We start from the raw sequence: 15,584 nt of genomic DNA on the forward strand, positions 1-15,584 counted from the left end.
AGAATGCACATGCAATAATACAGAGTTTAATATTACCAAAACAACCACACAGCCCTAACATTAATGGACTGTGCTTAATGATACTTGTAGTTTCAGCTATCCCTTCATCACAAGCTGAGTACCATTAAAACATTGCCCTAATTCCAAATTTATTACAAATTAAGCATTACTCTAAACACATGCTAGCTGTTCCACTAGGGAGGGCTGATTAAAGTTTAAACAATGCAGGCGCTGAAGCTTTTAACACACAAACTGATCATTCTCTGCTACTATATAATCACTTTGGCACTGTGACATCCCATACACCCCTGTACTTTGCAATATCAATCTCCTTCGGCAATTATTTTGAGAGGAATAAACATGAGCACAGGTAACTCCTCTAAGGCAACTGTAAGCACCTGTTACAAATTCTTCTCTGATCAGATCCACAGGCAAGGTACAGGTAAGGGTACCAGATCTCCCTGGAGTCCTGCTCTGAAAGCACTACCCTTCTTCCCTCCAGCCTGTCTGAGGGCTCTAATTCCTGCCAGCTCCTCTCCCTGCCCCTTCAGGCTCAAGGCAACCAGAGTCGAACAACAGCATCCCGACTGCACGTAAACCACACATCATACACACTCCACTTTTACAACACAAGTTGTGCTCTATCCCTAACACCCAGACCAGCTTTGAAGGGTTTGCAGTTTCCTTCTACCATCAACTACAGAGCTATGACTCTGCACAGCTTCACATTTCATCTGTGATGTAGCAAAGTATTAATGTCATATTACCTAAGAAAGCTTGAGACATGTATCTCATCAACAACAGAATCTAGAAGTATGGTCCAAGTAGCAGGTGAAGCAACTAAACAAGAAAACCTTCAACTGCTGCTATAATACAGCCTTGTGTCCTGGAAAATGTCTTAGGACTGAGGCAGAAGCTGCTCTGCACTTTTCAGAGTAGGAGAAAGGAAGAGTTATCAAATTGCAGGCTCATAACCAGTTGTTTTCCTTCATTTATTCAAGTGTCTTTCAGTGGAATTGCTATGCAGGAGGTATTCAGTAGGAGAGAGACACACTTGATACTACTACCTTCATCTTTGTTTTTCTGAAGTAAACCACATCATCATTTACTTATTTCTAAACACACTGGAATTAGTTCTATAGTTAATGTTGCTTGCAAAACCCCCACAACCTCAACATCAGATTTCAGGCCTTTTATTTCCTGAAAATAATAAAAAAAAAAAAAAACAAACAATCAGGAAATGAATACTGATGTCACTACAGAGAAGCTGATCTTCTCAAAATCGGTTCCTTACAGTCTGCTTGCTTACTATTTGAAGCTGAAAGCAAGAACTATTCCACTATTTTGTACAGTGCTACAATACCTGCTACAGTCAATAGCTCTAATGCACCTGCAGTGTTTCCTTTCATATCCAATACTGAAACCCAACCCAGAAAAGACCATTACATCTGTCAGACAATAAGGAAGATGCTGTCTTTAAGACTACATGGAGTATGTCTGGATGGATGAACCTTATTTCTTGACTCCACTACACACAGCCATAAAAGGAACACAATCAAGGCCCTTTAAACCTGTGTTTCAGTATCTTCAAGGGTATGTCCCTTTTCCTAGGAAGCTATTAAAAAACTAAGCCTTTCCCTGTACCTCACCTTGCTAATAAGAACAAGAAATTCAGCATCTTATAAATTAAAGTGCAATTAAGACTTCGCAGTCTCCCAGTGAGTACTTTGTACTTCTTCAGCCTAAGCAGGGCTGTGCAAGAGGAAACCTGTTTGGTATTGTAATCTCTGACGGTGTCAAAAGATACCCATTATATTGTATAAAAAAAAAGTAAAGGCAAGTATGCAGTGATAATTCTGTAGAATAAGCTGTGAACATCCAACAGTTTACAGCTAGGGGCAAAGAACTCAGGGAGATTTCCTGCTACACCTTCACCTTTTGCCAGTGTTCCTTAAACACCTAGTAGCCCTAAAGGTGCTCTCTGACTTCTTGCTTCCAATTTGTTTTGAACTACATTGTATGCCTTTCCCAAGTTGTTCTTGAAACTTGCTCACCTGTCTTTTTATTTTTACATGAGAATGACCAGAACTCTAAACTTTGCATTTTCTTCAAATGGACATTTCAGCTTTCTGAAAGACATTCATGCTTTGAATTATTTCCTTAACCCTTCTCTTCACCAATGATGTTTCTTTTTCACCACCATCTTTGAGAAATGATAACAGTTTCTTTATGAGCCACCAATATTGCATTTTTGTTATCTCAACATCACCTGCAAGGATTCCATTCTTCAGCATGCCCTTGAAAGCTTTTTAAAAAAAAAAAAATTCCTAAGTCTTATGTAAGCAACCTTTCTGAAAAATGCACCCCAAAATTTTTTTTCTTTATCCTTCTGTTGCTCACAAAAATACTTTTAATCCAAGTGCTTTATGTTCACTATTACAGAGTGGCTCTGGAAGTGATATCCTGAACCAGAACCAACACACAGCTCAGGATCAAGTCAAGGCTTACCACTTCTGTCTTTTTCACTAGCTCTTTGGTGAATCACTGATCACCTAAATGTGTGCTGTTCTCAGTATAAGATGCTGATGCAATGTGTATCTAACCTCCATAGGATACATGAAGTCACTCACTGCTATCACGTTTCCTGCCCACATTGCCTCTCTGCCATCCACATGGCGTGGGAGGATAAAGCTATACAGTCCTCTTCCTGTTCTTGCTCTGCCCTCATGCCTTTAGTCCTGAATTTTCAGTTCATTGGGACTGACTGGTTGACACAGTTTGCTTGTTAATTTGGTCTGAAAAAGTTTTCTTCAGCGTGTTGCTTGTCTGTTTGTCCGTGCCTATAACAGTCTTGCTAACCACATTGTTTTAAAATGGCAGCACAGATTTATCCAAAATTTCTGAAAGAAAAATATTCCAGATTCCACCTTATTCTTCAGCCTTCTAAAGTCTGTCTCATACCAAGACAGATAGGTCTATTGTACGAGATCTGCATCTCGTACAATAGACCTAGAAGAACTACTTTTCCCTTCACCAACTGCAGGCCTTCCTCCCATTAAATTAGTTGTCATCTCCTGATCAAGTTAATTTAGTATAATCATAATAAAGTTATGGTGACAACCAGTTCTGACAATCAGACATTTCCCCACTATTTCTTTTGTAACATCTTATTACATGGGATTAAGTACACCACATACAATCAAAAGCACATCAAAATAGTTCAACTGGTAAAAGAATTATAGATGATGCTCATGGCACGTGAAACAATAATGAAATACTATAGAAGGGCTGCATAATGCACTTTGTGTCACTCATGGTATTTCTGATGGCAGAAAGCATAAAGTGGTCTTTTTTTCCCCCAAAAATTGAGTGTTGGGAAATACAGGGCTGTCATACCCTCTCAGTCCACTTTCATTTGATATGTTCTAGCTGATCTTCATTTTAGTATTCTGTAACAAGCTCTTATTGTTCCAGAGAGCTGTCAGAACCAGAGAACAGCTGAGGCTGGGAGGGAGCTCTTGTGATCCCCTAGCCCATGCACTCTGCTCAAGCAGGCTCAGCAGGAGCAGGTTGCCCAGGACTGTGACTAGAAAGGTTCTGAGTATCACCAAGGACAGAGACCCCACAGCATTTCTGGGCAACCTGCTCCAGTGTTTGACCACCCTCACAGTAAAAAAGTGTTGTCTTCTGTCCAGATGCAATTTGATGCGTTTTAATTTGTGCCCGCTGCCTCTTGTCCTGTCAAGTTTTATCACTATTTACTGTGTCTTCTAGGACCATTACTGGGATGTTTTAGTCTTGTTTGCAATAAACAAGTCTTTGATTTCAGGTAGTTCTTTAGAAAGACAAAACTGAAGTTTCTCACTAAACCATGCCAGAATAATTACTACAAGGAAAAGGAAAAAAGTGCATGAGGAAAGCAAACATCACTGTTCCAAGAACACATTAGGAAAAAAATACTTGCACAGAATTTAAATCAACTCAAATGCAGTTCCTAAGAATGACAAAATTACTTAGTTTTCAGCTTATTATACTGCAGCCAGTAAATTAACTAAAAAAATTGTTTTAAAAAACTCTAACCTTTTCCTACTTCAGATTGTTCATCCTTTAATAAAAGTGAATTACTATGTTTCTTTCCTGCTACAAGTGTATCTAAGAATAAAAAGCAGTCACCATAATCATAAACAGACTAAATTAGCCTAATGCCTATTTTCTTTTGTCATTCAATTTTCTATGAAGGCAGGTCACAACCTAGAAATCCTTCTACTACCATATTAAGCAGTTGGACAAAGTAACTTTGGCTATTAGTTAATGGCAGAGTGTCCTTCTACAGCTATTCACAGCAGAGTAACCAAAAATGGGCACAAGCAGTAAGAACACACCATTCAGAATAAGTATCATGATATCAACATTCATTATTTCATTAAAATTTTCAGATTGGTATCTCACATTAAACAAAAAGGGTAGCTTGGCAAACTAAAAACCCACAAGTTCACAAACATGCATTTTTACTCAAAGCAAGTGTTCTTTTGTGGAATGAGTCTGGCAAATTACATACAAATTAACTTTCAAAATGCCAAGCCATGTTTATTTGTGGAGGATAATGATGTTTCCTCTCCTTTCATACGTATCATTTGTTAAACTGGTTCCTCCAGGAGATCAAGTAACTCTTACGTCCTAAAAAGGTAACAAGAGCTGTTTCATTTGCTTCAGAGTCCCAGTTTCTAGTTCCTGTCCACATACAGATGATAATTTCAAATTACACTGTGTATTTACAACAAACTAATTTCACTATGCTTCAGTACAGCAACTATTTATTTATTAACTCACTAATGGTAGTATTACTGGATTTTTATCATCCAATGTCTGCAGCTGCAGAAGTTACAGTTACTGTGTAATTAACAAAAACCTGACACTTGCAGTTTAAAGGCTAAGAGACTCTACTTTCCAATTAGAAGTCTATTAGCACTAAGTTTTCAAGCCGACTCAAGAAATGCAATCATCTATTTGGTAGCAAGAGATAAACCATTGTGATAGAAGTTAACTCATTTAGACAATAAACACCTTTGAACAGTTCCCCCGCTCCCCACCTCTCTTTGCACGATCATACAGAGGAATAGTTAAAATAATTAAATAATCAAAAAAAGGAATAATTAAAAGTGACAGCAATCATTAAGGTTTCAGCTCTATTTGCAGAAGTTACCAAGAATGTAATTTATTTTTCAGAAGATGCATCCACCCACTGCAACTCCAATAAAATTATCTACAGTTATCAAAAGCCTTTTTCTCCTCTTTACATTCAAAATGGACTTAGAGAAATCTTCAACTGAGTAGTCTCCCAGAACACAAAACACACACCTCCCAAGAATCACATAGGGATGTATTTGTTTACTAAATATAAAGTTACCTCTTGAGAGGAAACACTGAATAGTCTGTAAAGTACATTAGGATGCTTCTAAACAGCTTGACAGGACAGGGAGAGCAACCAACAAGAAAAACATTTATTGTTATGACTCAGAATGGAGCAGAGGAAAAAAGCTGTACTAACTCCCAATAGGTCTCATTATTATTACAACAGATTAAAAAAATGCAGGTCAGTCTCATTAAACAAGTTGAATATACACTAATATTTCTAATTGTATCCCAAATGAACCAATTAATATCTATTAAGCATGCAGTCAATATTTAACTGGTTAGGATGGGACACACTATTTCAGTGATGGAAGGGAAGAGTACCACAGCCTTGAGGTTTCCTTAAAACACAAATACACACTAACAACACTGTTGTTGTCACATTAGTTTCATTTTTAGTGGCAAACCAAACACACCCAAAAAGATTTAAACTATTTAAAATAACAGTCCACATAGTTATCAGAGTGGTAAGAGTGGTATTCTGAATTATATACTACCAGTATTTCTAATATAATTAGCTGCACTTTTAAATTTAATTGATAACATCTCATATAAAGATCTGTTAGATCCTCAGACCACTTCCAGCCTGAATCATTCAAAGCAGCACCATACAAGACACACAACCATATTTCAGTCTATATCCTTTCTCCCAGTTTGGGGACCAGAAAGTGGAACCAGAAATACTGATGCATATCCCCCAACACAACAATGATAAAAACACAGAAAGGTTAGCTCAGGAACTTGAAGTAGCGATATACAAAGTAGAAGAGCAACCTTAAGAAATTTAAATTTGTGAACTTTTAGAGCAGTTTTGCAGCTAACAAACAACTAACAGTGCAGTTTCAAATAATAAGTTACACAAAAATTTATTATCATCGAAAAAGTGTCCCAGCCTATCTTCCTGTCCTTTCACCTATCAACACAAGTGCTTACGGTGCCATAAGCAACTACTTATGCAACATGCTGCCAAATCAGTTATGAACCCTAAAAGCTTGGGCTTTTTTTAGCTATATCAGCAAGACAGCACAAGCAAATACTGAACTACACAACAGCAGCATAACTAAGGCAAAGACAGTGAATGGCCAGGTATAAAAGTGGGACATTCTCTTTTAGTGGAAGAATAAGCTTAGAGCTCCTCAACCTACTTGTGAAACCACATGCTAAGGGCATACTTCAAGTACTAAACCTGTACCTTGCCCTCCTTTGCCCCCAGCCACTTATTCTTACCCAAGTACCATTCCTTCCTTTATGCCAGTACAAATATTTGTGTGACCATGGAGTTAACTATACCAGGGAACTGATCCAGTGGAGAATTTAATTGGCAAAAACAACTGGTTAGTCTGAGAGAGATTCTCTCATCAAGCAGAAAGTATGCTAGTGCCAGCAAAAAGGAGAGAGAAGTGTGCAGTCTGTGGCAGACGGAAGGCTGTGAAACCTCTTTTACCATCAGCCTACGCTTACACTGACTGTGAAACTACAACCTAAGATTTCATGTCTTAGGTTATGTTTTCATATTTGTGCTAGTGCTGACGGCATTTGAGACTTCAGGGCAACTACAAGTGGAGACTCAGCGATGTGTTCCTGTGCCCTCCACTTACACTAGCTTTAATGATCCCTCTCCTATCCCCTTCCCTCCCACCTCAACACTGCTTCCTCAGATATGCAACACAAACACTTGTGCAGTTCTATGGCAAACAAGTCTAGGTAGGGAACTAATCTAACTTAAAAACAAATAACCTACAAAGTGTTTTTGGGAGAGACACAAAGGAAGAAAGGAAGCTTCCAATTGGATCTGCTCCTCTACCTGGTTCACTGCACAGCAACCCAAACCACCATACTTACGTAGCACATGACACAAGAATAAATAAGTACTGAATACTTTTTCTAACACTGTTACTGAAAAAATACTCAGAGAACCACAGCCTATGCAGCTTTCTGGAAAGAAGTGAACTACCAACTTGTTAACAATTTCACGTGACCTTATCTTAACAAACACTTGTACCTTGAAAAATAAAGTGCACTGCAGTTAGAATCATCTTATTTTTCAGAGAGGCAGAACAGAGGGACTGTTTCGTCATGAAAGCATTATGCTCTCCTACACAATTGCTCTTTCTTAAGAGACTACTGAGCATCCTCAAAAGAAAGTTTTATCTATACTACAGCTGTTTATTCCAAACAGAACAGGTAAATAAAGCTCATGCTCCAAACTGAAAGACAACAGCAGCTGTCAATCTTTGTCTATAACTGGGCCCATACTTAACCTATGTCAATAAGATCCAGCACACTATAAGGAGCTGGGAAAAGACCAATCGCAAAACTGAATACTTTATTCACTTCGTACATTTGCTACTAATTTAGTTTTTCATTTTCTTGCCCTGTATCAGTTTTGCCTTATGAATAAAAAAAATTGAGATAAGCATTTAAAAAAAGTCTGTAAAACAGTCAACTTTAAACAGAAATTTACACTATTGTACATCTTTGTTTTAGTAAAAAAGCAATTAAAGGGAGTAACTGTCCTACTTTTTCCAAAACCAAGGAGTCTCAATTTCCTGTCCCCCCTTTTAAAATACTGTCTTAATGTTAGTTCGGAAGATACAGTGGTAATTTGGAAGTTGAAGTTTCACATCAAGCACATGCCAGCAAAGTATTTGGAACATAGTTGAAGCAACATGTTGTGTTCTGCATGTTGGAGATGAGTTTCCCAGCTTCAAATGGAACTTCTTGTATCATGATTTGTGGACAAGCTGCATCCCAAAGTTCAGAATAAACCAATGAGAGAAATTCCAAAAGTTCCAAAATGAAGCACATAACTCTTAAGATCACCACATTTTTGTGTTCTAAACCTACCATCCTGTGAGATAATGCTTCATTCGTTCTCCAACATCTCACCCTTCTGTTTTCACAAAAGCTTATAATTTTCACATAAATACAGAAATTCATTTAAAAGTTGAAATGAATGGAGGCAGATATGAGATACAAGAATCAGATCAGAATTTAAAGATTGCATTTTAGGACCACTGCAATGCTTAGAGTTGCACCTTGAAATAGGCAAGCCTGAGGAGAGAAAGCAGTAGTGTGTTCCACATTTGCACAATGCTTTGGAAGTAATTATACCTTGTCTATGAAATAATTAGGCAAATCAGCTAATATTTTATAATACATTAGCTGGCAACACAGCCAAGAGGAATCAGCACAGAACTGAGTTAAGCACCTTGATCCTTTTGACCACAGTTGCACGCAGTGATGTAGGTAAGGCTCTTCTCTTTGACCAGCTTCATTTACTTCCCAAGCAGAAGCCTAGTCTTACTTCTGGCAAGGCAATGCATAGCTATGTTTTAAAAATACACACATCATTTAGGTTCCCTGAAAACATGAGGCAAACACCTTAGCTAGCCTTATGCAACATAATACAAACTACTATTAGCTTCCATAGGGTGTAAAATGGCAATAATACAGTTGAAAGAGCACTAACAAAAGCACCACTTGAAGCAGTGTATTGATGAAACTTGTGTGTTTGGTCACAACTACCTTATGCTAACTCTTAATATATAGTTCAGCTTGTAATATTTTCCTACTTTTGATTACTCCACCAGTTGAATATTCAAACAGGAGAATGACATATCTATGCACATGAGATAACAGAGCATAATACTTTCAAAGATGCTTATCACCAATACTAAATTACATGGCCCAAAGACTATAACCATTTTTATTCCTTATTAAAACCAGCAACTTCTTTGAAGTTTTTTAAAGGAAGAAGGAAAGCCCTACGTAATAAGTGCTGTGACAAATGCTTGGCAGACACAGCCACGGACTGCTGCAGAGCCAAATGGTATGTACAAATACAGTCTTCCTTTGCATTCCCAAGACTATTTCTTCTCTCTCTCACTCTCTGGTAACAGGGCAGAGGACAAGTTCTTATAGGGCTGGAGATAATAATCATCACCTTGCTTGTAATAATGATGCAAAATGCTGTTCTTAAAGCTGTTACCAGCAGGACATCTCTTAAGCAGCAATAGGAGGATAACTCATGCAGTGAGGGTTAACTGTCCCTTACATAAAACGATGGAAGTGTTCACTGCTCTTAAGATCTTGCTTATGCAAACCAAAATAAATCTTAAATATAAAGAAAACTAAATGACCCTGGAGCAAGGGAGTTTACAGGAAGGTCAGATAGCAATGGACTAGCGTTAGACAGTTATTTAGCCTTTTGCTGGATATATCCTGTGATGGATCATTTACCATAATACCTGCTACTACTAAACCAGCAAACAGCACTTCATTACAGAAGAGCTCAATAGTCTGGGTGGACAAATCCATGAACCATAAGAAAATCACCCGTAAACAAGAACAATTACAGGCATACTAAAAAAAAAAGAAATTAGTTAGGCAAGAGGATTTAAAACCGCCAGCTGAGTATACATAAGATCCTGCTTATATGTTGGTCAAACGTGAGCATACTACAGGCAATAAGCAACTGAAAGTTAACTTTAAGCCATGTAATTTTAGGGTAAAATACTGGTATGCATTTACCATATTAATATGTATAATGCAGACATAGCATGAGGTATTGGACAACATCAGAATGGAAGTCAGCAAATCCAGAGTTTTGACTGTTATCAACTCACTGTGATTTGGTTTACTTGACACAATTATCTTTTTAGTTTTCCTCATCAGTGAAGTGGGGGTAGTCCAGAAACCTCTACTCCTCAGCTGAAGTGCAAGGTCTAATTTACATGCCATGCTTTAGGCTACAACAGCTAGGAATTGCAATGACAATCAAAGCAGTAATTCACTCTATTTTACCAATAATTTACCCTTCTCTTCACGGCTTATACAATTAGAAGTACTAAAGAAAACATGCTCTTTATTAACTAAAAGAACTTCTCCCCTATCTAGTTGTATTGGAGCTAATGACAGCAGCTCCCTTAACCCTTCCTTTTCCACTAACACTAAAAATCCTTCCTGCTTGCACAGATGTAACATCAGAACAAATAATAGAGGATCCTAGTGCCTAACTCTACAAATAAATTCTCAACTGTTACAAATGATTCCAGAATTTAGTGCCTGTACAAGCATTACAGTAAGTTCTAAACAAGACAATTTGCTCTCCATTTAAAAACAGCTTACGATATTACATACTTGGGCAATTCATCAAGCTTGCAAAATGTATGAAAACCTAGCTCTGTAACACTTCAACTCCCACTCACATGAGGGAGTGCAAATACATTCCTGCTGGGTCACTAGAAAGGTGTGGCTAAGAGCAGTAGTAGCAAAGCAGTTAAGACTCAGCTAGGTGGACAAACTGAACTGGAAGATGCATGGAAAAAACAGGAGATGGCAGCTGTCAGATTCCTAATACTGGCAAGAAATTCACAGGCTCTCTCCTCTTAACTATACATCCAAGAAGCTCAAAAACTCAGTGACAACTATCTCACCCACCTTAACTAATTCAAATGAACATTTGGATCATACAGTCCTTACTACATACAGATCTGTTATCTTCACCAAATTTTTAATTGGACTGTTTCTTACCCTTTGATGTGCAGAAGGTTCTTAAAATGAGCTCGCTCACATTCTGGTCATGCAAGTTGGTGCATGTGGTGGATTCATTATATTTTTCTCTCCCCTGTTCATCTGAAGAAGGGAGTGATAGAGTGGCTTTGGTGGGCACCTGGGTCCAGAATGGTAATGAAATTTTAAAGAAAGTGGCTGTAAAGTCTGATCACATTGTGACACAGGCAGCAATCTAATCTCAATGGGTCAAAAGGTCTTCAATCCTGCTTACTGCATGTCTGTGACAGAAACTAGTTAGCAAAAACGTTAAGTTACAATGACATCTTATATTAAGAGAGGAATTATTGCTATGAGGAGTCCAACTAGCCTTGCTAACTATATATGCACAAGTGCTGTCTTCTGCTTTAAGCAGAAGAACCTTGTGCTAGGTTAACAACATACGGTTACGTTTCAGGAAGATAAGAATCAGCAGATTCTGCTTCAAGAAGTGAGAATTCAGCAAAATTAGAGAGATGTGATGGCCTGGCTTTTGAACTTGGCCACAAGGCCAAGCTAATACCTTCCTGCTTCTGCCAAGCTAAAAATTGTTTTAACGGGCTTTCTTAACAGTCCTTGTTTTCTTTTGAAAATGCCATGGGGTTTTCTTTGTAGAGCTCCCCCAGAAATTTCACAGAGAACACAAAGCACAACATATACTTATCTAATAAGATTAAAAAAGGAAGTTACCAAGTTGCATAATACTCTAGATTTCCACAGCCAGGACTCCATATGTCAGGGACTACAATACCTTTTGCCAGTTCTGTTATCACACAGCAGGTAGATACTTGGTAGGGGCCTTTGATGGTTTGATTGTCAAAGTACAGATGCACCTATACCAATAAAAATATGACATTTCTCATATAAGCTGCTTCTACACAGTACTGGCCAGCCTGCAGATAGTCTCACGCAGCTCACAAGCAGTTCAAATGCAACACTTGCCCTCAGGTTTCATCACAACTACAGGGCTGTTTTGGAGCAGGCATGGGGTAACATGAACCCCCTGCTATGGGAGCTGCAGAACATCCAGACTACTGTCACCAGCTCGCCCAGAGACAAAGCTGCAAAACCCATCGTGCAGCAGAGCAGTGGGATAGCTGGTGACCAGCACACTTCCTACCTGCCAAATGTTCTTAGAGCTCACAACCCCATCAGCTATCTAAAGTATGCAATGTGTGCCTCTGCACTCTGTCATGTTAAGATGTTGGTATGCAGCTCATTAGGTCAGAAAAATTGGCCACCTCTTACATATAATGCTTAGGCTATACATTTCTACCGCAGACCTAACCTAAGTCTATGACAAACCAGAATCTAACAAAAAGTCTACTACATTACTTCAGGAGTGACTCAGAAGTGCCACCTGACTCACTAACTTTGCATCAAGCACCACCCTGGACTTGAGCCATCAGAAACCTCTGCCGTTTAAACCAAGTTTACTGTTATAGAGCAAACAAGTTGAACACAGAGGGCTCCATTTATTTTCTAATGCTTTTGTTTACTTTCCAATTAAGTTTTGACCTACTGGGGGAAAAGAACCCATACAAGTGAACAACTGAAAAAAAAAAAAAGAGTGAAAAGCTGCCTTCTGAAATTAATTTATTCACATAATAATGTGAAATAGAATCTATTCCAGAGGAAAAAAGAAAATGTAGACCTATACCTTCTAAACTACAAGCTAACCAGAAACTCAACAGAAACTCAATATAATTCCCCACATATGAAGAACACTCACACACATTGCAGTACCTGAGAAGAAACTTGAGGGTGGAAAAAGTTTGACATTTATTTAGAAACTGCAAGAATAAAGCTTAGGACAAGTAAATTTTACTAGGCACAGACAGGCTTCATTACTTATTTGGTTTAAAGCCCAAACTTATTCGCAATGCCCAGTTAGAAACAAGGTGTTACCGTTCAATCATAACTAATCAAGGCACTTAAAATTTAAGGGGGGAAGTTATATTAGCAACCAAGAACAATGAGGTTTATGAAAGGGAGAACAAGACACATAACAAAGTATCTTGTCACATCTTAGAACAGTCTAAATCTAATATTCTATCACAGTCTTCCTATATTTCTTATATAATAGGACCACCATTCAGTATCAAAAATAATTCTTATGCTCAAAAGCATGCAGATCCATACTTTTGAGTTACTAGAAAATGCTACAGTACAAATAATAGAGGTGGTTCTAGTGTGAAGAGAACTACAAAGCAGGAATGACCTAATGAACTTGATTGCTCAATTTCTATCACACTGAAGAAAACATAAATACCAAATACTTCAGTAATACTAAATACAAACTCGATTTTTCCTGTGTATTTTGCAGTTAACTTACTTTTAGGTTCTAAAACTTTGAAGAATTTTAATAGGTTACCATTTTTACTTTGTTTTTTTGCTGTTAAAGTAGCCCGCAGACATTGAAAAGAATAATTAATAGTAGCTTAACTATGTATCATCGCTTACTGAACTTTCACTCGCTAAAAAATCTGAAAACTGTTTATTAAAAAGTCCTCCACCTTGAAATACCACTGACCTAACCAAGCTCTTAGCCACATGAAGCCCAAATAAGGATAAAAATACCAGATGAGTAAGTTGAAATTCTAAGATGCTAAATATCAGTTGAATATGGAACCAAGATGCAGAACTAACAGCCACTACAAAGCTATCAAAGTTTGAACTGGCGAAATTTCAAGCTGTTTGCACATTTTCAAAATCCCCCTATAATCACATTCCTTTTTTTAAGGAAAGAGAGTTTCTTGTTAAAGTTCAGTATGCTTCTGCCACAGCATCAGCGGTTATTTATGAGGCAGATAATATCACTTAGCCTCTTCTGCAGAGAATATTGTAAGTCATGGCCTTAAGACAGAAGACATTATGACAAATCTGCACCACACACAATGGGACTATTGATTTTGATGTCTCTAAATACTATTTACTCTGCAGGCTCCACTTTCCCCCTGCCCCTTTTATTTTTTTTTAAATACACAATCTGCTTTATTTGGAAAACATTATTCCCAGACACTGAAGTTTATTAAAAAACCATTTTTTTATTATTTGAAATGTGCACCACTTGCACCTGTTTTGGAAATCAAATATCTTTTCCAAACCAGATTTTTATGTATGTTTGGCTTAATAACTTATGAAATATCTTAAAAGTAAACATTTTAAAAACAGTGACAGTGTTATAATGCTATAGTGATCATTAAACCTACACAAACAAAAGTACACAAGCAAAACTCAGAAAAACTTGATTTCCCTGAAAGTGTCCTTTTAAATCCTGGAATTCAAGACAGGCCTATTTGGGTTGTCCTACTATATACCTCATCTGTCACATGAAAACTACTTTAGCAAGGGCTGGCTTTGCATGCAAGAAGCTGTAAAAAATAAACAACCTCCTCAGGAGAAGCCTTATTCACAGTGGTTTTTAAATGTCAACTGATTCTTGGCCTAGAAAAGTCTCAGTCTGGTATACAGCACCATAAGCAAAATACTTGATTATCATAAGTAAGCTGCCATTTCTCTTCAGTTTGCTGTCTTTAAGCCTATATATAAAGCAGGCCAGTTGAAGAACTGTTTGGAGAAACAAAACCAAAAATTGTTCAAAATGGAACCTCAATTTTGAAAGACTGACTCTTTGACTTCTAAGGCTAGATACAACTATTAGTTCATGTAATCTCATTTGGTATATACTAATCTACAGACCTTCAGCCAGTTATTCCTCTAATTAGTCCACAATTCATGGAAAAGTGCTCCAAGTTTGCCCCTAAAGATTTATTGTTTAAGGAGGCAAAACATAATCTTTGTTAAGTTCTCCACCATATCAAATTTTTCTCATGCTAATAATAAAGGAGTGGCTGAGAAACGTAACAATAACGTCACGCTTTCAAGCTGCAACACGGTGATCGTGATAACCAAGACCGCAGCCAAGTTTGTGGTGGGAGGAGGTGGTTCTAGTCAGGGAAATAAACTTGCAAATACCTGAGCTATTTAAATGTTTAAGGGGTGGGATACGGCATTTCACTCCCTACCGTGCTCCCCCTCTGAAAGGCCCAGGGGTGGTGGGTCAATGACAATTGCAGTAGGGGCCTGTCCTTAGGGAGGAGGACCACACGTAGAGAGCACGGGATGACTTTGAAAGCACTCTGAAAATTTGCTACCGTACAGGTGGTTCTTAACTCCCCTCCTTCTTTGAGTGACTTGTCTGTTTCTTCCTAAGGGGCCTAGGGGCCACGGCAGGAGCCAATGCAGCAGAGACAGATTTTAAGGGCTCAGGTACCAAAATGGGCACGCACCCCCTGGGACCCTGGCAGAGAAGGGGGTACCCAAAGAAGCAGCACAGCTCGCCAAGAGCTGGAAGGGCCCAGAGGAGCCCAAGAGGGGCGGGAAAACAGCCAGCCATAATGGAAAGGCCACAGACTACCTGGAAAGCAGCCCCTGCTCTGCCGGAGGGGCCAAAGCCGTTCTCCGGGAGGACGAGCAGGGGGCCACACCGGCCAGTCACTCGGGGAACGGGGACGAAAGCGGGCCGGGGAGAGGGGAAGGGGGTCAGCTGGGCACGGAGTGGGTGTGAGGCAGCCACCTCAGCAGGGGGAGGGGCAGCGGCCATGTTGTGAGGGGGG

At 38.6% G+C, this 15,584-nt stretch overlaps 1 protein-coding gene across 1 annotated transcript in view; it reads right to left on the reverse strand.

The window, feature by feature from the left end:
• The window catches only part of CLINT1 (clathrin interactor 1), a 47,353-nt gene extending 37,607 nt beyond the window's left edge, over positions 1 to 9,746 (reverse strand). The window contains exon 1 of the mRNA XM_010578997.1: positions 9,618 to 9,746. Coding sequence (XP_010577299.1) covers positions 9,618 to 9,650 — 33 coding nt within the window. The 5' untranslated portion in view covers positions 9,651 to 9,746. The remainder of the gene's footprint in view (positions 1 to 9,617) is intronic.
• Positions 9,747 to 15,584: the final 5,838 nt, after the last annotated feature.

This window comes from Haliaeetus leucocephalus, unplaced genomic scaffold, assembly GCF_000737465.1.
Source record: "Haliaeetus leucocephalus isolate CR32 unplaced genomic scaffold, Haliaeetus_leucocephalus-4.0 Scaffold656, whole genome shotgun sequence".
NCBI lineage: Eukaryota > Metazoa > Chordata > Aves > Accipitriformes > Accipitridae > Haliaeetus > Haliaeetus leucocephalus.